The following is a 21,632-nucleotide window of genomic DNA, read 5'->3' on the forward strand; positions in this document are numbered from 1 at the left end:
TACCAATCTAACAATAAATTGCAATTCAGTACACATTCCGATATAAAAAGAAATAAGTCATCCAATTTCTGTGGCGATTTATAATCTCCGATGCAATAAGGGTTGTTGTTGTTTACGTACTAAGTATACTGAAATGACTTTTAACACTTTCAGCGTGTATATACTACATGTAACAGCAAATGGTAAATATGTATATGCTGTTTTAACAAGACAAACGTAAGTTTCACTTAATCATAAAACAACGTTCTTTGTGTAACTATAATTGGAAGCCGAATAAAACATCATTCAACATTCAATAAATTATTTATAAAGACCAAAACGTCTTTAATAAAAATGCTTATTCAATTAAACATTTCCTAGCAGTTTATTTTATCTTTAAGGCAATCGAAAAACGTACGATTAAAAATATACGGAACTTACCTGAAGAAGGTCACTAGCCGTTTTAATGTATTTAAACATAAAAAAGAAATCTCCCCCTGGGTTGAAGAAGCTTTCAGACCTCAGAGTAGCCCATCCGCCTACGAAAAAAATACATATATATTGGGCCGAGTGCTTAGAACGTTGTTAAAGTAACAAAGTGATAAACAAATTCGTCGGTAACCTTTTGATGTGAAATAGTTGATGTGCAGATATTATTTAAATATAAGCAAGACCAGCAGAAACTAGTCTCAAATCTTGTCAGAATTAAAGCAGATCAAAAGTGTATCCATTCAACTTAAAGAGCTGTAACGATTGAAATTATACAAATATGACTTTAACGTGGTTTAACAAGTTCCGAATAATCGGCACATTGATTGACAGAGGAATATGAAGTCAATATTGCAACTTTGGCTGATTTCTTTACATTTTCTAATTAGAGAAACATGTGGATTCAGCCACATAATCGCGTATAGGTAGCTACGCGCCTGTATATCATTTCATTTAAAGAAACTGCTGGCGGGTACATATTGTATCACAATGCATTTTAATACTTATATACAATACCCGTTTCGTATGAAGCCGGTTTAAGGGCAAAAAACGGTTTCGGTAATGAAGTCTGGAAAACATCGTCACCTGAAATAGATAATCAGCAATAAAATGTAGTTAAACGAATGTAAAGATATATTGAGCACTGAACTACAATTAACAAATGAAGAAAATAACATGCAAATAAGTAGTCGAGTTATACTTCTGTTTCCATAGCATCTAAGGCCAGCGTAATCGTTGTAGTCACAATAGGGCGAGTAGGACGTGTCCCTCCATGGACAATCAAACAGGGAGTCTTCAGTTGAATCGCATAGTAGTCCCTTCAAATGATAGGTGTTGTTGTAACCATACGGAGCGTAGTTAAACATCGCAGTTCCATATCCTCCAGAACTGAAAAAAACAAACTCCTTTATATATACATGATGTATTATAACAGACCTTTCAAATATTGTTGTCTAAAGCATATACAACCTTAAGCTTTAGATGAAATTTTGTACTGTAGAAAACGAACATGTTTGAGCAGGTCGCCTCACCTTATTAAAAAAAGATCTTAATCGATTTAAGTCGTAAATTAAAGTTATTAGTTATTATTTTCAATATTTTGCTGCTTATTTGCGTGAATTGGACCTCAGCCAGTGTAAAGGGCCGGCCACAATGCAAAAGTGAGTGGAGGTCAAAAAAATTAAAACGTTTAAAAAGTTCATGTTTTCTTTAGTTTTGAGGAACAATCTTTATTGGGAGTGAAACAAATATTCTTGATGACATGTTAAGGGGTAGTAAGGAGTTATTTTTTTTTACAAAGAATGTTTTATTAGATTTTGGATGAAAAAGCATTCACGTTATTTCAGAAAATTCTGTTGACATTATTAATTCGTTTTTATGTCAAAATTATCCAGACTACCTATTTAACAATATTTTGAGAGTTCTTTGTGATATCTTGTCAAATAAGAAAATTATTAACAAAAATAATAAAAACATAGTGGATGAAACTTATATTTAAATGCATATATCTTTTAAAAATAGCTGCAATCAACACAAAGTCCCAAGACATTGTTGATTTGGCAGTTCCGATAAATTTAACTAATAAACATATTGTTTTGTATTAAGACATTCTTGGAAAACGTAAATGCATTTTGATTGGAAATCTGATAAAATATACTTTTGTAAAATTTGCTCAACTCCTTATAACAGCTTTTTCATGTTGCAACGGATATGTGAATCATGTATGTTAAATATTGAACCTCAAAACTAAATAGAAATTGATATTTATAAACATTTTAAATTTTGGTCCTTCAATCGACTTTTGCATCGCTGCCGGCCCTTAACAATGAAATCGTAATTGAGGAGATAAAACCAATCGAAATGTTGCCAGTTGTTTACCCGAATTCAGATAAGCTGCGACTAAAATTCTTTATTGAAACAACCTCCCCAGTTTATAGTGCATTCATGGAGCTACGCCAGGTGTAGCTAATAATATTCAACTAAAGTCAGTCTTATGGTCATACATCATTGACTTCATTCACTGTATTGGCCAGTAATTAATTTCTAGTAATTCGATTAGCTACATCGTTCTTTGTTCTAATTAAGTCCAATATAAAATACCAGCGCAGTAACGATAACGCTTTGCACATCTTCAGGGACTTAAAAGCAGTTAATTGATTCCACAAGTACATGAATAAAAGGTGCTTGTGTAAAATGTACAGCTATATGTATGCATAACAACAAGCATATTTGCATTTCGTAACAACATAACTTTTCTAAAATAGAAAAAAATAGGCGCACAATGGTCAAAACCAGATTGTATTGGTTAAGCGATACATGACAAAAGGCCAATCCACAGGGAGACGCCAAAGTACGAAAGATAATTTCTCCTTGCTGTATTTTGAAATACACATTTTAAAAGTAGTCGTATTACTCTTAAAGGAAATACACTTCGATAGTTTACACTTAGAGCAAAAAAAATAAAATTGTTTAATACTTCAGATAAGGTAGAATATGGATATTTATGTACAGAAGTCAGGGTTTCTAGCGCATTTCCCATTAAGTTTAACAAATGACAGTCAAAATCAATTTCGACCTTCAAATAATCTTGACCTTTGTTCACCTTATGGATATTTTATTAAAAAGTTGGACACGCGAACATAACTTACCTCAAACATAAAAAGCAATACATGTTTGTATCAAATATTTATGATAAATACTGTAAAACTAGCCATATGAAAACGGCAGCCATTTTGGCTATTGTCTTGGTTACCATTATCACCTGCATGATGCCAACTGTTTAGCCTCGCTAAATATGAAATTTAGACATCTCAACACAAATATACTAAAATACGCTCTTGAAAAAATGCCCACAAAACCATCAGGGACCTGACTAATTGTCGCGTATCGTCCGGTTGAAAATCATTCGATAAATGTTACCTATGGATAAAATAACGACTTAAAGGTTGACTTTTGGTCGATTTGTTACTACAAATACATAAACTTTTGTTTATACAAATACATACAATCCGAGCATTCTACAAGCCACAGTTGCGTCGTTACTGCCCCAGCTATAATCGCAAACCGCTCCCCAGACTCCGTCAAGGTACACTTCAACCAATCCTTCGTTAGAAGCGCTGCCGTTTGATAGGCGGATACCTCGCTCCTCGTCAGGCACCGAGTCTGACTCTTGATAAGACATATTAAGCGGATTGGTCGTTATTACGTTCAAATTAATGCATACATTTTGAGTTTGAATTACAAATATCATCGAACGATTTGCCAAAGTTATCTTTGAACATGGCAATATATATGTAGTCTTTAATTGTTCTTTACAAAAAACGATATGCTAATATGTTACAAAAAAGACATCCATTTTATTTCAAGTTTTTAAAATTATTTTGTTGTATATATTCCATATAAATGGCTAAATTGAATGTTGATAGAGTTAGAGCCTCCAAATATGCCACTTAGCAACTCTTCAAACTAAAGGTAATACAATAAGGGGCTTCAGTAACGAAGCCGTATTAAATTTTTACCTAAAAATGAAACGATACCAAGTATATTTTCTTGCAAAAATACATTATTTCATTTTTTCTATATAACCAACTTCAGTTATCTTGAGCTTAATAGGCAACTGACCAAACGCAACTTACATGTATGTGCAACTCAATCTGCTCAGAAATGTCATGATCATTATGTTTTTGTTCCCTGGCACCCATTATGATAAACTTCGTTCTAGCATGCAGAAGATTCACTACAGGTGTCCGCAATAGTTAAAGTGCATTTAAAAAAAATATTGACAAGATGGAATTTCCTAATAAGTGATCCTGAAATATCATTTTACACAGCAAGCAATTTCTATATACAAAAATATACGTTACATGAAGTTCCCGTGTATCGTTTTATTTTTGTGTCAGTGTATATACACAATACAAATTCTTATCCGATCTCAAACACACCTCCAACTCCTATGAAATTCCATTGAATTGACTCGTCGTTGGAGCTCATAAACCAGCCACACTGTATATCTTCATCGTCACAGGCTATCACATCTGCCGATGACAAGTACTCATTATAATTATGAACCATTCTAAATAGAAATAATGACGTTTATACTTCATGAACAAATGACATTATATCGTCATTGATTACAATTGTTGTGTTACTCTGACGTCATTTAAACAAAGGCAACCACTGTTTGGAATATGAAATAGGGTAAATACTACTGCTTTTTGATCCGGGAGGTTGTATTCGACTCGAGTAGATTTTTGTAAATTCTGATTCAAAATTATAAATAAAAATAATAATAAATGTCGTTTTAATGACGCACCATTTTAATCTACGACATCATTTCAACATCGAGCAATGAACATTGTAATGACGTGACGACAACAGAGTGGAATACGACCGTATTGGAATGTAATACATACCACCATATTTTTGCGCTATGTATTGAGTGTGGATTTATGATGGGGATATAATATGTTCGCTTCTTTAAACGGACTTAAAATGCCTGAAACAATGTTTTTCCTAAAATTTACCAAAAGTACTTTTTTATCGGAAAATAATTGCAAGACAAGGTTAGAAAGTCCACCTGGACGTACAATCCAAGAACAGTTCTAACAAGGCTGTTTATGAAGACCTATTATGAAATAGATAAAAACATGAAATTTAAAAATCATACGGAAAAAGTATGAACCTCTAGGAGGTCAAGTTTATGATAAAGTGTAATTTGTAAGATGGTAAACTTCTGCACAAAAATAACAATCTGGAAACTAAATAACTAATAAATAACGACATAAAACGCACGCGCACTAGGTGCACTCTTTGGGTGACACAATGGAGGAATAATGACTATCAAATAACATTTGATTTTGTATCAGCGAGAACTTTGTAAGACCATCTCAGGGATAGGCTGGTTTGAATTGTTTAGTTTATAAGTTCATAAGTTCAATATAGACAACATGAAATAATACCTTAACTCTATTACATTTAAATACAATATTAATATAATGACGTTCTAAAACGGTTACGCATTAATACCACAGGATGTGATAAGGGCATTTCCTTCTTTAGATTTAACGCAGTTATTGAAACTGCACTCAAAACGTTCCAACATCTGCATACACATCGAGGCCATCTTTTTCATTGATCAAAAGTAAGAGGCAATTTTTTTATTGATCAAAAGTGTAAGTCATCAAATTCGTTTTTGGATTTATTTGATTTTGCAATCTAATTCAGTAACATTCTTTGATGTATGCTTTTTGGGTATATTTAAACGTTTTAAAGATCAATGCCTTCAACACTAAGTTTGCGCGTATTTTCTTAACGGTACACTTTCAATATTTTCGTCTTTTTTGTATCGATTACCATCGACTCGACGTAGTATTGTATTCATTGTAAATATCGTCAGTGTTTCATCTTTCACCTTCTTTATTTATATCGTCGATTAAATCCTCGTGCAATGATTACGAACAGTCTCAAGTCAAAGTTAAGTTTCAGATTCAGAAGAAAAGTATTTGTATCAAATTACAGAGAACATCATTTCATTATTTTCGTTCGTTTTATAAAACTTAATGTGTGAAATTGTACAGTGAAGAACAGTAATCAAATTCAGCAAATTTATCACAAAAAAACTCAACTAGGAAGAAATTTAAAATGCGTTGGAGATTTGTACTTTTGTCACTCGAATCTGAAATCAGACTGTTTGTTATAATGGCTCCAGGATCTCCCAAGCAAGCCTACGTGTATATTAAATGACATCCTAGCATTTTGTTGTTGTTATATACCCTAACTGTTGAGCACATTAAATATGAAAATAAGGATTTATTCTCAGTGTTCTTGATATAAAAAAATCCTAAGAATCGCGCAGATACTTTCAAAGCAGCCTTAATAGACATATTATTGAACAGTCTGCGATTTTAATTGAATACGAGTGTGGTCCATTATTTACAGAAAAAAAAAAAATTGAATATCATTTAAGTAGAATCCAATGTTCTTTTAACGCGACACACCTTTTCCCCTCAACGTGACCATTCTTTCCCCATCAACATGCCACATGTTTCTCCTTCAACATGGCACACCTTGCCCCTTTAACATGCTTCACCCCCCCATTTAACATGATACATCTTTCCATTTAAACATTTCCCATCTTTCCCTTTTAAAATGGCACATATTTTTCCTTCAACATGATCCATTTACCCCCCTCAAAATGACAAATCTCCCCACTTCAAAATGACTTATACTTGCTTTTTCAGCATGACCCATCGTTCCAATTTAACATGATCCATATTTCCACTTCACATGACCAATAGTTCTCTCAACATGACCCATATTTCCCTTTAACATAATCCATTTCCCCCTTAACATGGCCAATAATTCCCTGAACATGCCCCATATTTCATGCTGAACATTTCCCCTTAGCATAACCCATGTCCCCCCTTCACATGACCCATAATGCCCTCAACATGACCCATATTTCCCTTTAATATAACCCATTTTCCCCCTTTACATGACCAATAATTCCCTCAACATGACCCATATTTCCCTTTAACATGATCCATATTTTCCTTCTCATAACCCATATTTCACCTTCAATATTACATATATTTCCCTTTTACAAAACCCATTCCCATTCAACATTAACAATCCCCCTACAAAATGACACGTATTTCACCCTAAACATGATCAATCTTTCACCTTCAACATCACACAACATTCCCATACAACTTGACCCATCTTTCACCATCACCATGATCCAAATCTCAATTTTAATACCATGCTTTTCCCTTCAAAATGACACATCTGTCCCATTCAAAATGACCCATTATTCTCATGACACAAATTACCCCCTTCAAGATGACCAATATTTCCCTTTCAATGCGACACATATTTTCCATTCAACGTGACCCATATCCCCCACTCCGTTCAACATGTATCATATTCCACCTTTAACATGACCAATCTTACACCACTAACATGGCCCATATATCCTTCAAAATGACACATCTTTTCCCTTCAACGTGACCCATCGTTCCCCTTTAACATGGCCAATCTTTTCCCTTCAATATAACCCATCGTTCCCCTTCAACGTGACCCATCTTTACAGATGGAACGGATCAGCTGCAAGCATGTTTGGTAACAAACAGATAACAGCTCCGGAACCCGTCTATCAAAAGACAAAAAGATAAGCAGGAAGTTAACCGTCCATCTATACATGTTCTTAAACTATGTCCATAAGTATTGCAGAGGATAATCATTTGTTTTAATTAAAGTGCGTAATATGCTCCACCGAGAGATCATCAAAAGCTATATTTCAAACATGGCGACGTCGCGAGCGAATAATTTACTTTTGGTCATGACGAGGTAAAATATATCTAGTATCTGTATACCTAAAGATGATATAATCTTTAGGCTTAATGTATTTTTGTTTCAGAAAAGCGCGCAAAAATAAATGCGAACGTTAGTTCATCTCGCAAATAACTTCGATGAAAGTTTGTTCCAGCGTTGTGCTCACTGACGATTGACTTGAAAGTGAGAGCGGAATAAAGTTTCAAATCAGTGTGCATATTAATGTGTTATTACATTGTTTGAAACATCGACATATCATTTCTATTTCACTAATAAATCTCTTGTTTATATTGAAAAACATATAAGCAAGTGAGGGCCCTTTCTGTAAAAAAATCATTAAATCAATTTTCAACTCACGGGGACACTGTGGAAGAAGAGACACCTTGTCTACAGCAATATCGGCTGACAAATTTGATCCACGCAAAGCCGTAAACGTGATCTTGATTGGTGCACTTGAATCTATCCCCGATGGCATTGTCACACACGATTCGTTCCAGTCTTGATTGAAACTGGCTTCGGCCATCCAAATTGTCACTGAATCTTTGCCGTCGCCAGATATGGACAGCTTATGTAAACACATACCATTGTTATTTTCGGTTGTTACTATAACAACATCTTTACAGCTCCTTTGTGAAATACTTTTAATGGAAAACTTCAGTAAATTAAAAAAAGACAAATACGAAAGAAAAACGGCTTACTTCAAGAGAACCGCCAGGATTTATGTATTCAAAATTCAAGGCATTATTAGGGCCAAAATGAGGCAGGTTAAATGACATTCGGGCTTGATCTCCGACATTTCCATGGGAAGAATCAGCTAGCATAAAATTGCCTGAAAAAATGGTATTGCAAAATGAAACGTTCTTCTTAAAATGAGACATTCTTCTTATGAAATGTTATTGAATTTGTTAACTAACTCCTAATAAAACAATGGATTGATTAACAACTATAAATATGACGTCATATGCTAAGTATTAAGTCAAATTAAGTTAAACACGTTAAATAAGGTGATATGCAGTTTAACCACAGTGACCAGTGTCGTATGCCATATCTTTACCGTCGCTTTGGAACCGATACGATTCGGTTGCGTCGGTAGTCGTTACCCATTGCCATGCATAATGGGGTGTTCTTCTCTCACATGTTGGGCATTCAACTACTAGTCCGCATGTAGACGGCCACTCGAAATCACACATATTGTCCAGCAACGTTTCTTGAAAGGGAAGTAAATTCGTGTAATATGATTATTTAAATATAAAAACACGTATCATGTCCTATGAGCTTTGATCGACTCGATTCTTTCTTACCATCTTTAGTCCTAAAAATACGATGAATGTAAGTAACAAGTTTTGTTTCTGATAGAAGTTTCGTAAATTTCTTCTTCCTTTAAAGGGACTTTAAAAGAATACAAAATAAACATGATATAATACGTGTTGGGTCATAAAAAGGGATGAAGTATTTTGACAGGATAAATGTGGTACTTAAACTTGTTACACGTAAGATTTTTCGAGAAACAGAGGCATGTTATAAAACAACTGTTGTGTTCGCTACTTAACTACTTCACTGGTCCTTGTAGGGCTACAATAACATTGCAATATTTCAAATCTTATATCACAAAACTTCAGAAGCAGTGCCTCGGTGTGGTGTTTGTTGGTTGCACATACTAATATGAAAAAAATGCATAATACCTGTACACTTCCCTGATGTTACACGGACATCATCTAAAACAACCAGTGACCGAACATGCGGTCCGCGATTCCCATAAAATACCAAACTTCCTGGAATTCAAATATATATGTTTCATGTAGTTTATAAAAAGAGAATTATTTAAATGGAAATGAAATAGGACGAAACTCGATGACGAATTATCTGTTTCTGGGGGAAATGCGCAGAGTAAAATCGAAGATAGGATAACTGTTTTTTGGGAGGAGTTGCTTTTGTGTGGGGTTGATAAAGTTGCTGTTTCTGGGGGTATTGCGCATGGGGATGTTGATAAGGAATTTACTGTTCAGAGGGAACTGCTCAAGGGGAGATCGATAAAGAACTTACCGTTCTAGGTGTATTACTCAAGGGGGCGGGGTTGATAAAAAACTTACTATTCTTGGGGTATTGCGCATGGGGATGTTGTTAAAGAAGTTACTGTTCTGGTGGTATCGCTCATGAGAAGGTTTATAACGAGCTAAACAATGTGGGGATTTTGCCCATGGGGAGCTTGATAAAGAACTTTTATTTTGGTTTTATTTTTGATACACTCTAAAGTTCAGTTCACACAGGTATGTAAATAACGATAATATGACACTATGATAATTCAAATTTACGACATTAATCGACTATGATCCTGTATTGAACCGGCCCTCTGACTGTTCATGGGGTATTGCTCAAGGGGAGTTTGATAAAGAACTTATTGTTCTAGGAGTATTGCTCATGGGGGATGAAGAGCTTACTGTTCTGGAGGTATTGCTCATGAAGGATAAAGATATTTCTGTTCTGGGGGTATTGCTTATAAGGGTAATAAAGAGCTAACTGTTCTTGGGGTAATGCTCAAAAGGAGGATAAAGAACGTACTGTTTCTGTGAATATTGTTCATGGGGGGATAAAGCACATACTGTTCTTGGGGTATTGCTTATAAGAGGGATAAAGTTCTTACTATTTCTTTGAATATTACGCATGGGGGGGATAAAGAACTTACTGTTTTTGTGAATATTGCTCAAGGGAAGGTTGACACATTGATACAACCACCTGCCGTCTTCCTCCGTTCGCAAATATTGGCTGTTCCAAAGCTTAATTTCGTTCTCAAAAGTACTGTCATCTTCATCCCTCTCTTGTAGCGCAAATACTAAATCGTTGTATGAGGAGTCCCGCAGGTAATAATAAAACTCGACCATCATATCTGTATCACTTTCATGCAAAAATGAAGGCGATTCTAACCTAGATGAATCACTTTCCTTTCCCGATGATTCAAAGAGCATCAAAAACCCTATTCAACAAACAGTTCAAGTATTAGTACTTTTGTCTTGTTTCATATTTAAAAGAAAATTTATACACTGTTTACGTATGTATCATGACCAAGGGTCAATCCAACAGGAAACCCCTAATACAAGATATACGTGTTGGATAATGTACCAGTTATAGGCATGTCAAGGGTCGTATGTAAACTTAAAAGTTATAGAGAAACCCAATGTGATCTGTTAAAGTTGCATTAAATATTTTGGTAAATTTAATATATCAAATGCTAATAAATACATTGTATATTCGAATCATTTTCTTTCTTTAAAATGTGCATACTTTTCTATAATCGAAAATCAACCACTTAAAATCTACTAATATAATTTGTCTTCGGGGTGTGTTCCATAGATCTTTAAGTATAACATCATATAAGACATTATTGTCCATACCTGAAGAACCGTTTCTTGAATAGACTGAGCTATACCCAGATCTCATTATCTGCCAGTTGACCTGGCCTGATATTGCAGACGCTTCATACGAGCAATTGTCGTTATCAAATGTACAGTTTACGCTTGGAACTGCGGGTTCGCTTCTGCACGGTCCGTCTACAAATAAGCAGCATATCTTGCTTGTATTATTACTTTTACACTCATTATAACAATATGTTTTCTTTCTCGTCATATGTTTTCGTCAATTTTATAAATGTATGCATTGCATCGTTTGTGCTTAATATTCGAAAAGCCTAGAACATGTATACATCTCGAAGATATAACCTTTTAGTACAAACAAAATATTTTAGACAAAACAAATGAATGCGCTGATACTTCAATCACGACATATACATACATTTAAATATATTTTCTCCAAGCTAGACATTTTTCGCATTGGTGCAGTGAAAGTTGCTTTGAAATTAAAAATAGACATTTTAGACATAAGTTCTTTCAATTAAATCTGTATATACTGGTTGATGTGTATTATTGGTTAAATATATTTTAATGGTGTGGATATCAACGTGTTCACTATACAACTGAAACGCATTTCACAGTCGAACCAAATATAAAATCAACTTCAATGTAAAAACAGCAAACTTTGTGGTAAATTAAAAACGTTGTCTAATTAATATATATATCACATAAAATAAGCCAACTGCATTTCATTGAAAAAGGGTCATAACTCTAGAGAATCTAAAGCCAATTGCCAAAATACAAAACTCGACTGATACATTATTCCAACAAACATTGTCATCAAGTTCATCATTATAAGAAAGTAAGTACTTAACGTCATTATTCCACACCTAATCTAACTATTTGTAAATTTTAAAGGGGCATAGCTCTTTAATTTCTAGGGCAAGAAACCCCTCGAAACTCTATATCTAGAAGTTCCGTCAGTTTTATCATTATTAGATGATAAAAAACTGTTATTGTTTACAATGACGTAAACCTACTATTGGTTAATGACATAACAAGGGCATAACTCTGGAACTTAACTCACGATTATATTTGACCCCAAACTTCATGCCTACAAACACCGTGTCTAATTAACATCATAATTGGAATACAATTTTATGTGACTGTCTGAATTTTACGACACCGGCAACGACGCCGCCAAAACTGACACTAGGGGCCGTATTCAATAAGCATCTTAGTGAATATTTTCAACTTAGTGAGAATTTCGTAAGTTTTAGGAACGAATATTTCAAATACAAGCTACTTTTCATCAGGTTTATTCATATGCATATATTGTTTAGACCATTTTTTGCTTGTTTTCATATTGTTGGTGTACAAACATTGTTCGCTTTCTTAAAAATCAAATTAGAAAGGTCATTTTTCACTAAGTTGAAATTGTTTCTAAGATGCTTATTGAATACGACACAAGAACAATAAATATGTATCGTCTTACAAGGGTAACAAAACAAATACAATGGCTATAAAAATATTTTACCGCAGCGAATGTACTGGTCCTCTTGATGACCACAGTTGTGATTTCCCCAGCCCCTGTGAGGGCAGTCCCAAAGATATGCTTCATACCCGTAACAGCCTAGATCGTCCAACCAGATTGGACCAGAACCAATCACAGACACACTGTCCCAGTTACTTGATGCGCCGCTTAAATCGATAAAATAATTTGATTCAGTAAATCATTGCCAAAAGCTTCATATTGTTTGTTTTAAAGACTGAAATATATATTATGATAAATATATAATAGATACACTTTGGCTGCTTCTTATACCAGATAGCGTTGAAAACACTTCAGACTTATACAAATAGAAATATAGAGCAATAATTCGTCTATTTAAGGAGACTAAGACATTTTAAAACACTGTTTCAACAGCATTGTAATATAAATTTATGTGTATATCAAACATAACAGAATCTTATTTTTCAGGGAGGTACGGTAGTAAAATTTAAAATGCCAACCTGAAACCAAGTGATCGGCAAGCGACATTTGCGTCCACAGAGCCGAAAGAGTCGTCACAGACTGTTCCCCATACGCCATTATATGATACCTCAAGACGACCTTCAGAACAAGACGGCCCGTCGACTAAACGTATACCATACTCTAGAACAAAAGATAGTATACAGCGCTATAAAACGGACCGACAACAAACTACTTACAGTTAGCAGTAAGTATTTCCATGATTTTTATAAACCAATTTTCAACAAAATTATTATCATTATTTATTTGTCAGTTTTGTTTCATATCAGTGTATACTTAAATTGATCTCAAATATAACATTGAAAACCACAATGTTCCAACCTGGGGACAAAACAACTCGCATTTACATACCAGTTACACTCCAAGTGGTTGTCCTTATTGTTGAAGATATAGTAGTATCTGGACGAGATTGTGTCGTAGTGGAGAACACGTTAAAGCCTACAATGATAATGACAACTGTATTGGTATTGGTCAGGAAATGGTGTTGGTTTGCCAAAATAAAATCTCAAAACTGCTAATATTCTATAACTTGTGAAATGTGGTTTCCGTTACTTTTTATGTCTCACAACATTATACTTTAGAACTGTTTAGTTTAGCACGTCATTATTTCCGATTGATTAATAAAGCTTCAAAATGGTCTCTTGTCGATTACCACAAGAAATGGAGACATCCTGCTCATGTGAACAGTGATGTTTTCCCCAGAGTTGATGGGCGCATTCGGCAAGGTTCGCCTCCGTTCCGAGGCAGTGAACGTTGCTTAATCTTATCGCATATCCAGTAGTGAATGACAGTCCATGGGAAAAGTAAGCTTCACTCTCGTCTCTGGACAAAATAAAAATGACAACAAATATTACCTAAATTTCATTTCAATATATAACTGTTTATTAGCTGCACTTCGCTCCAAAGATAATTTGCGAATGAGAATTTGATAATAAAGCGATTGTAATATATTCAATAATACTTTTATGACATTTATGGTTTAGCTTAAGTAATATGATACTCCCGCCTCGAGAGTTTAATTATGCTGTAAGACTGCCAGGCACACAGTTGTCTTGCTGCGTTCTTGCTGTTCATATGTAGATAAATAAATGGAATACAAAATTAAGTTGTACATTATCTTCAATAAACACCAAACATTAAAACAACTACAACATTAACTTTATTGATTTAAGTTAAACATCTAAAAACATGTATTTCCGTAGTACATTAATGTTTGATATGACAACGATACCTCGAACGCAATTTCTTACGTAATTTCAAAGAATGCATTACCCAAATCCGAGCATCCTGCATGTTACTCTTGCTTCCCTTGTATCAAAGCTATCGACACAAACTGTCCCATACTCCTCGTCTATCCCTTGTCGGCGAACCATCAGAGTTCCCCACATAGGGGCGGTAGAAAGGCTGTTCGCTGACTCGTTACCACTGCCACCCATTAACACAACTTCGAACGCTATACAATGAAACAAATGTAACAAAAAAGTTTTATTTATGTATAAATTAACTTTCCAACACTTATGGGGATGTGGCTTGGTTTTCCTTACTTCAAATTAATTCCTTAACATTTTAAAGTTCTTCTTTAAAAGCAGATACTATTGTTTGGGAGAAGCAGTCATTTCAGGGGAATGTGTTTAAGACATATGCTTGATTTCAAAGCTTAATCATATAAGGTTAACGTACGAATATACGGTCTTGGTGTTGGCGCCGGACACTGTATCCACTCGTCTGTACCGTCATCGCAGTCCTTTTTGCCGTCACATCGGACACTTGCGTTCACACACTGATGTTTTTTCGTACACAACCACTCCCATTCCTCGCAAACTGAAATTATCGAATACAAATTTGTAGGTAAAGATCATTGCAGTGTTATTTTCATTTTCCCCTTGATGCTTACCATTGAATCGCATAGTTTAATTTATTAGGTCTTGAGGAAATATATGATCGTCTAAAGAAAAGTTTTTAGTATAAAACTTGGCCAAATGAAGCATTCCCCTGGTGCGCATGTCCCTTAGGTAAAACATGTCGTAGTGGGGAACCCCGTAAATGTCATTTGATAAAAAAAATCGTTTGTTGCTATACCGAATTTTACTTGTAAACGGGGGTAACACATTTATAAAACTTTTACGATTGTAAGTTACATATGTGTGTTTATATCGGTAATAAAGTTAAGTTTAGTTTAAATGCAAGTAAATATCAAAGCCCCGGAACTATTTGATACTCAAAGTTCATGGATTAAAAAAATAATGCAAAAGAGCCGATACTGATATTGGTTTTGCGAGGGCTGCGCTTTCACGCTAGTTAACAAGGTTGAGATGCTCTATTTATTTTATGATATGGAAATTATTTTTTTCAAACGTTGAAGAATATGAATGCAGATAAATTGTATTACACGTTTATGATAATAAGATCCTTTCGTATAAGTTTGATTAAAGCTATTATTCATGGAAAACCAATGATCTATTTTTGACGAATTTGAAGGGGATATCTTGTGGTGACTGTACAACGTTAAATTCACAACGTCAATGTCAAATGTAATATGATGGTTTATATTAATATTTTTTCCGGTGCGCATAAGCTGATTTGTATAATAAATAACCATTACCCAAAGGGCAAAACTTTTCGTCAGAGAGATCAGCACAGTCAACGATGCTATCACAATGCTGGGTAGTGTTGTAGCATCCGGATCCGTCGTGACACCGCCAATTTGAGCCACAGCCTGAAAAACATCCTTTCTACGATAACACTATGCATTTTGTTATTAAACTTCACCATGAATGTCGACATAGCGCAGTCAATGCAATTTCACAATTTTCTAACAAAGGATATGAACTTATTTATATAAGCAACAATGGAAAAATGTCTTTGATAAAATATGAAGTCATGTTCTATGCCGAGCATTTATTTTTTTCTTTGTGTTTTGGGAGCTGGAATGCCCATATTTTGAAAATGGGCGCAAATATCACGCTTCAATCATTGTTCAAAAATGCTTACATGGGCATAAGTCCTTTTATGTACATTTTTTACGCACTCAGCAAACCACGATTAATACACATTTTGCCTTGTGTTAAGAACTGTGTTAAATTAACAACGTTGTTAACGTCATCATTGTTAACCTTTTAAATATGTTCTGCTTTGAAAGTTTAATGGATTCACTCGTTTTCTGCTAAAGACTTTATACAAATGTTTTAGCTGCACTTTTTACATTTAAATAGGTGAGCATATTGTCAAAACGTTTACGTATAGAAGTTGATAACGATGTTTTTATCAGGATGATAACTTTAACACTGATATTACCTATACGGATATCTCTGATATGAAGACGGAAACTAGTTGTCTCATAGGTTGCCATGGACATATTAGAATAAGACCCTTTATGTCAGAATACTGCTTCCATGGCAAAATCAAATCATATATGTAAGAAAAAAGTTCATGCTCAATCAATGCTGAGTTGTCCTGTTATTTATACATCAATACTTTTGTTTCAAAGTTAGAACTTGTTAAATCATGTATTGTATTAATTCTTTTTGTCCATTTTTACAATTCCTGAGAATGGGATTACTTCCTTTTTGCCGTATTGATGCGAGGAAAATTTACCTCAGCTGATGGGAACCAGAAAGGTTTTTCATTAATTGCTCATATAAGGCGTATGCAGGCCGGTAAACAAAATTAACATGTTCTGGACGGGGGATGACTTCCGTAAACCAATGAAACCAAACACATACAGCGTTACAAGTGTCAAATAAAAAAATAAAAAAACGCATGTTGTACGTTACTTTTCTTTAAGAACGAATACCCCATGCAAAACATAATGCTAATTCTTATTTTCAATAAATAATTATTCGAAATGTAACTATAAGTATCGATCGCCCTTTTCTTGTGTTTATGTTGTATGAATGCAGTAGGGCAAGCGACCAAAATATCAAGAAGCGTTCATACAGCATTAACGCAAGAAAAATGCAATCAGTCCTTCAACACATATTCATTCATTTATTTGATTTTATTATGTTGAATTACTTGAAATTTCTCAACGGCAAGGAAGGTTTCCCTCCTTTCATCCACAACAAAACACACAAAATACAATAAAGCAGAAATCTATTGTTAATTTCTATTGCCAGCCTGGTTGTCGAAGCATTTGAGGGACTTTCAAGGACAATAATATCTGCTGGTCAAAACATTCTAAGCAACTGTGGTTTTGACTACTCCAAAATGCTTCTTTAAAGTCATTCAGAGGAATTTAATCTTGGAATAGTTAAAAACTATTGCAGAATGTATAAAAGGTAATACATATTTCACAAATTTCGTCTTCAATAGGGATACATAATTTTTCTAATAACAACATACTCAAACAAGCTTCGTGTTGACACACTCACTCCATATTGTGTTTATTTGATAATTAAAACATAATAATAGATTGTAACAATGACAAATACAAAGTCAAGTATAAATAAAATAAAATAAGTCAAGTTGTAGAACATTCAAATATAAGCCTTTTAAGAGACCCTGGGCTATGCACTAGCGATACAAACGTATAAGCACAGCACACATATATACCAACACCATAATTAGTCCACACAAGCATCCAAAAGGATATCAGTATTTTGCACTTACCACATCCTTGTTCATCAGATGAATCCCTACAAGAGCTGAACCCGTCGCACACGTTATAGTCGGGTATACATTGTTCATAGAAACGGCTACAGCTGACAGTCCCATCACAGTCTATAATGACAAACACAGGAAAACACTAAAATACATCTTCTCGTTTGAAATTGACATGCGGAAAGAAGTTAAAAGGGTCAGAAATAAGATAGGGTTTTTCCTGATAGTATATTACAAATGTATAAAATTTAACAAATTGTTTAACCTGTCATCATTATTCCGTGTAATAATATAAAAAAAAACTTTAGGGACAAGCCTACTAGCCGTGACTCTGTCATATGAAATATTTGATATCTTTAAAAAAAAACTAAGGTTGGGATGTATATCTTTGATTAAATAATATTACCGCACGCGTGCTCGTCGGAATTATCAAAACAGTCAGGAACGTTATCGCAAAGTCGGTGTAGTTCAATGCAGCTGCCAGCATCACAAGGGAAAAACCCAGAAGGGCAAGCTAAAAAGAAAACTCGTTGTTAAACAATATACCTGCATAATCTAAATTAAAATATGAACATTACCTACACAAATGCTATTGAGAACATTCAAAAAGTTACATCCGAGTAAATTAATTCATGTCTATACTGAGGTATATACAGCCTTATGTTTTGGATTAAGGCTAATAAGTAGGTTTTTACCAAAATAATAGTTTTAATTTTATATTCATAACCGTTACGCTTCGTAAATGCATAATAATAAACCTTCACTAGCTTAGGTGTTGATATTATAAGTAAGTAAGTGAGTAAATTGTTTATTATTGTGACTTGTGTATATTCAACGAACAAATCCTCAGAATATAAAAATTAAGCGGATAACACCCGGCCCTATGTGCATATAATTACAACTTTGAGCAGGTGCGAGTAAATGCTTAAATCCTATTGGATAAGACAACCAATGTGACAAATATTCATTTCTCCATGAAGCATCGTGTATGCAAATCAGCTTATTAATATTGATAACCGGGCTACTTTCTATTAACAACCTATGACGTCACGTCATAGTAGAAAGTTGTTTAAATATATATTTTCCTTCTTAAAAATATTTGGGGTTAAAATAAAGGAACAGTTGAACAATAAACCTTTTAAAAATATTGATCTTGTATTATTTTTTATTATAAATGACAATAAATTGATTGCGGAGAACTGGAAGCTGAAAGTTAGTCTGCGTCACAGAGTAAACATGACGGATGATCTGTCAGATTTTGACTTGTTTAAAGATCTTTTGGGCAGTTTTGAGTCGTTTGTGCCGGAATGGAATGAGGAAAATGCTGCTGCTCCAGAAATTGAAGAACTCATGAACATTTCATTTGATGACTTGCCTGAAGTTAAAAATAAAAATGAAAGTGAAAATGAAAGTTAAGATCTAGGTCAACAGCTATGAAAGTAATGCCGACATTTCATGAATATAAACAACAGGGCAGTAGGGGTAAGGAGAAAAATATTGTCTTAGACAAGGAATAATGGAAGATACATTTCATAGGTTAAACAAGTCGCCTTTACGTAAATATCTTACCTGAAAATTGCTGTTAATCCGCTTTGAAATGGGAAAAAAATGAGGAGTCGGCAGCCATTACTGGTCTCATTGTTACTAGAATTAACTCCACGTGTCACCAAGACGATGATATATTCATACGCGTGGGAAGGCTACAAACTACTTGGATTTATCGAGTGATGAATTGCGGTTCTTGGATAATAGCAAAATAAAAATGATATTTTATTTGTTTATAGTTGTAATTATAAGTATCGAACATTATTTTTCTGCGTTTCATCTTCGGTGTTTATGCAAATTAGGTGTAATAATTCCGACACTTCATACATCAAGGAAACGCAGAAAAATAATGTTCAATTCAAGTAATAATGTTCAAGTCACCAATTAAAAAGCCAACATTGATTCAGTTTAAAGATGCATACTAGTTTAATACAGACTAATATCAACTTTTTAAACACAATCACAAATAAGGTATGTATTGCAATAGCAAAAGTTTGATTTTCAGTGTCCTAACATTATACTAGTATATCATGAATAATTATATGTATTGTCTTCTGGTACAACCTCAGATGAACATGAATAAAGGCCAATTTACATGTACCACAAATGTACGGCAGATATGGAAAAGTTGCCGTCCCAATGGTAAACGAAAAAATGATTCCGACCGCTTAATATAATTACAGGCATCATGTGAAAAATCTTTTAAAACTATAGTCTATACCTGCATAACATTTTCTATCACAAATTTCACCTTTTATGAAGACAGTAAACCTATGTTCTATTCTTTTTGTTTCTACTCACGTTCAACTCGAATGCTTTGTCCAACATAGGACGCTACAAAGCCATTTGTGGTCACTGAACCATCACTTGTAAACCGTACTGTTAAGTATCTTCCTGCTCCGCAAACAGTAAACTTAGAGAGACGTCCACTAAATCTGAAATAAAAGTGATTTACATAATAAATTTATTTGATGACTGAACACTCACATTATTTTTCGTTTTAACCAGCAATCATTTGTTAATTGATAAAATCTATAATGCAATTTAGGGAAAAGCAGCACAGCAATATTAATAACATTTAGTCTTTACATCTTCATCAAAGGTCCAGTAACTTTGAAACACAACCGACATCAATAAAATCTCACACTGAAATATTAACACCTCAACTTCCTTTCCTTAAATGAACTGCCTTTCGGCAATTGCGGTTATCATCCTATGAAAGCAACATCTTCCGATATGATCGGATCGCAATTCATCGCAAATCACAATATATGAAAATTGAACATCTTGTTATTGTTTGTATTGTTTCAGCAAGTCCCGTAAAATATAAATCAACATTTTAGAAAGTATTAATTTATGATATATTAAATGTGTTAATTCAAATTTACGTTTAAATGTGATTTCAACTGGTTGTTTTCCCCGCGTTATTGTGACCTCATTTGATAAAATGTTTCCGGTTACAGTCGGGTCGTTCCATTTACAGAATATTATGAACGGTTTCTTAAATGAAATGAAGTATCGTTTTAACAATTCTTGAAGGAAATAATGAACTATTGGTGTAAATATAAGTAATGAATTGTGGGTTTTGATGTCATTATCCTTTGGACTCCACACACTTTGACAATTGCGTGCATATTCCGATAATGACATCAACCCACATACTCACACAGTAACGCATAGTTCCGTTATCACTTATATCTCACATGTCTTTTTTTATTGTATTTGAAGATCGGTAGTTTGAGCAGGTTTCTTGAATTTTCTATTTATTCTTTGTGTAGAATTTTTAGAATTCACCAGTTTCTTATGAAAATTGTGAGGAAGTTGTTGTGGATTTTTGCAGTATGTTTTGAAATATTCTCGTTCGGTATATAAGGGCAAATATCTATTTATCATTATCTTTTGAAGGGTAAAAGTTGTTTTCTACAGTAAACAAGGCTTTAGAACATTCACCAGTGCATAAACGTTTCTAACACCTTTAATTAATTTGCGAGGATCATTCTGAATGTGATGTTCGAGTTGTATAGCGCGCTTAAAGTGTGTTCACTATTCTGTTGAGAACAATCATAGAATACCAGGATCAGTGAAACTTTATCGTTACAATTTGAACATTATACAATATTCAAGATACTTAGATTTCTACATTGCTTTTGGAAAATTCATAAAAAGTGAATGTAGTTGTTGCCGCTGTTTATGTTTTTTGGCGGCAATTTATAATGCAAGTTCACGTTAGAACAGGTAACTTTTTGTTTAAATTCCAAAAGGCGTATTATTAGTTAGTTTTAACTTTTGACAACGATGTGACAAGTTTTTAC

The 21,632-nt window shown here is 34.0% G+C and overlaps 1 protein-coding gene across 2 annotated transcripts in view; it reads right to left on the reverse strand.

The window, feature by feature from the left end:
* LOC128242297 (uncharacterized) overlaps window positions 1-21,632 on the reverse strand; it is a 135,380-nt gene that overhangs the window by 48,390 nt on the left and 65,358 nt on the right. For both annotated transcript variants that reach the window (XM_052959395.1, XM_052959394.1), the window contains 21 exons: window positions 20,122-20,255; window positions 18,182-18,289; window positions 17,785-17,895; window positions 15,779-15,892; window positions 14,857-14,997; window positions 14,449-14,629; window positions 13,829-13,998; window positions 13,528-13,614; window positions 13,158-13,299; window positions 12,682-12,845; window positions 11,190-11,345; window positions 10,484-10,771; window positions 9,483-9,572; window positions 8,855-9,007; window positions 8,499-8,629; window positions 8,158-8,365; window positions 4,410-4,502; window positions 3,474-3,636; window positions 1,169-1,356; window positions 985-1,053; window positions 421-518 (listed from right to left, as the gene is read on the reverse strand). In XM_052959395.1, coding sequence (XP_052815355.1) covers window positions 421-518; window positions 985-1,053; window positions 1,169-1,356; window positions 3,474-3,636; window positions 4,410-4,502; window positions 8,158-8,365; window positions 8,499-8,629; window positions 8,855-9,007; window positions 9,483-9,572; window positions 10,484-10,771; window positions 11,190-11,345; window positions 12,682-12,845; window positions 13,158-13,299; window positions 13,528-13,614; window positions 13,829-13,998; window positions 14,449-14,629; window positions 14,857-14,997; window positions 15,779-15,892; window positions 17,785-17,895; window positions 18,182-18,289; window positions 20,122-20,255 — 2,989 coding nt within the window. The remainder of the gene's footprint in view (window positions 1-420; window positions 519-984; window positions 1,054-1,168; window positions 1,357-3,473; window positions 3,637-4,409; window positions 4,503-8,157; window positions 8,366-8,498; window positions 8,630-8,854; window positions 9,008-9,482; window positions 9,573-10,483; window positions 10,772-11,189; window positions 11,346-12,681; window positions 12,846-13,157; window positions 13,300-13,527; window positions 13,615-13,828; window positions 13,999-14,448; window positions 14,630-14,856; window positions 14,998-15,778; window positions 15,893-17,784; window positions 17,896-18,181; window positions 18,290-20,121; window positions 20,256-21,632) is intronic.

The sequence above is a fragment of the Mya arenaria genome, chromosome 8 (assembly GCF_026914265.1).
Source record: "Mya arenaria isolate MELC-2E11 chromosome 8, ASM2691426v1".
NCBI classification, from domain to species: domain Eukaryota; kingdom Metazoa; phylum Mollusca; class Bivalvia; order Myida; family Myidae; genus Mya; species Mya arenaria.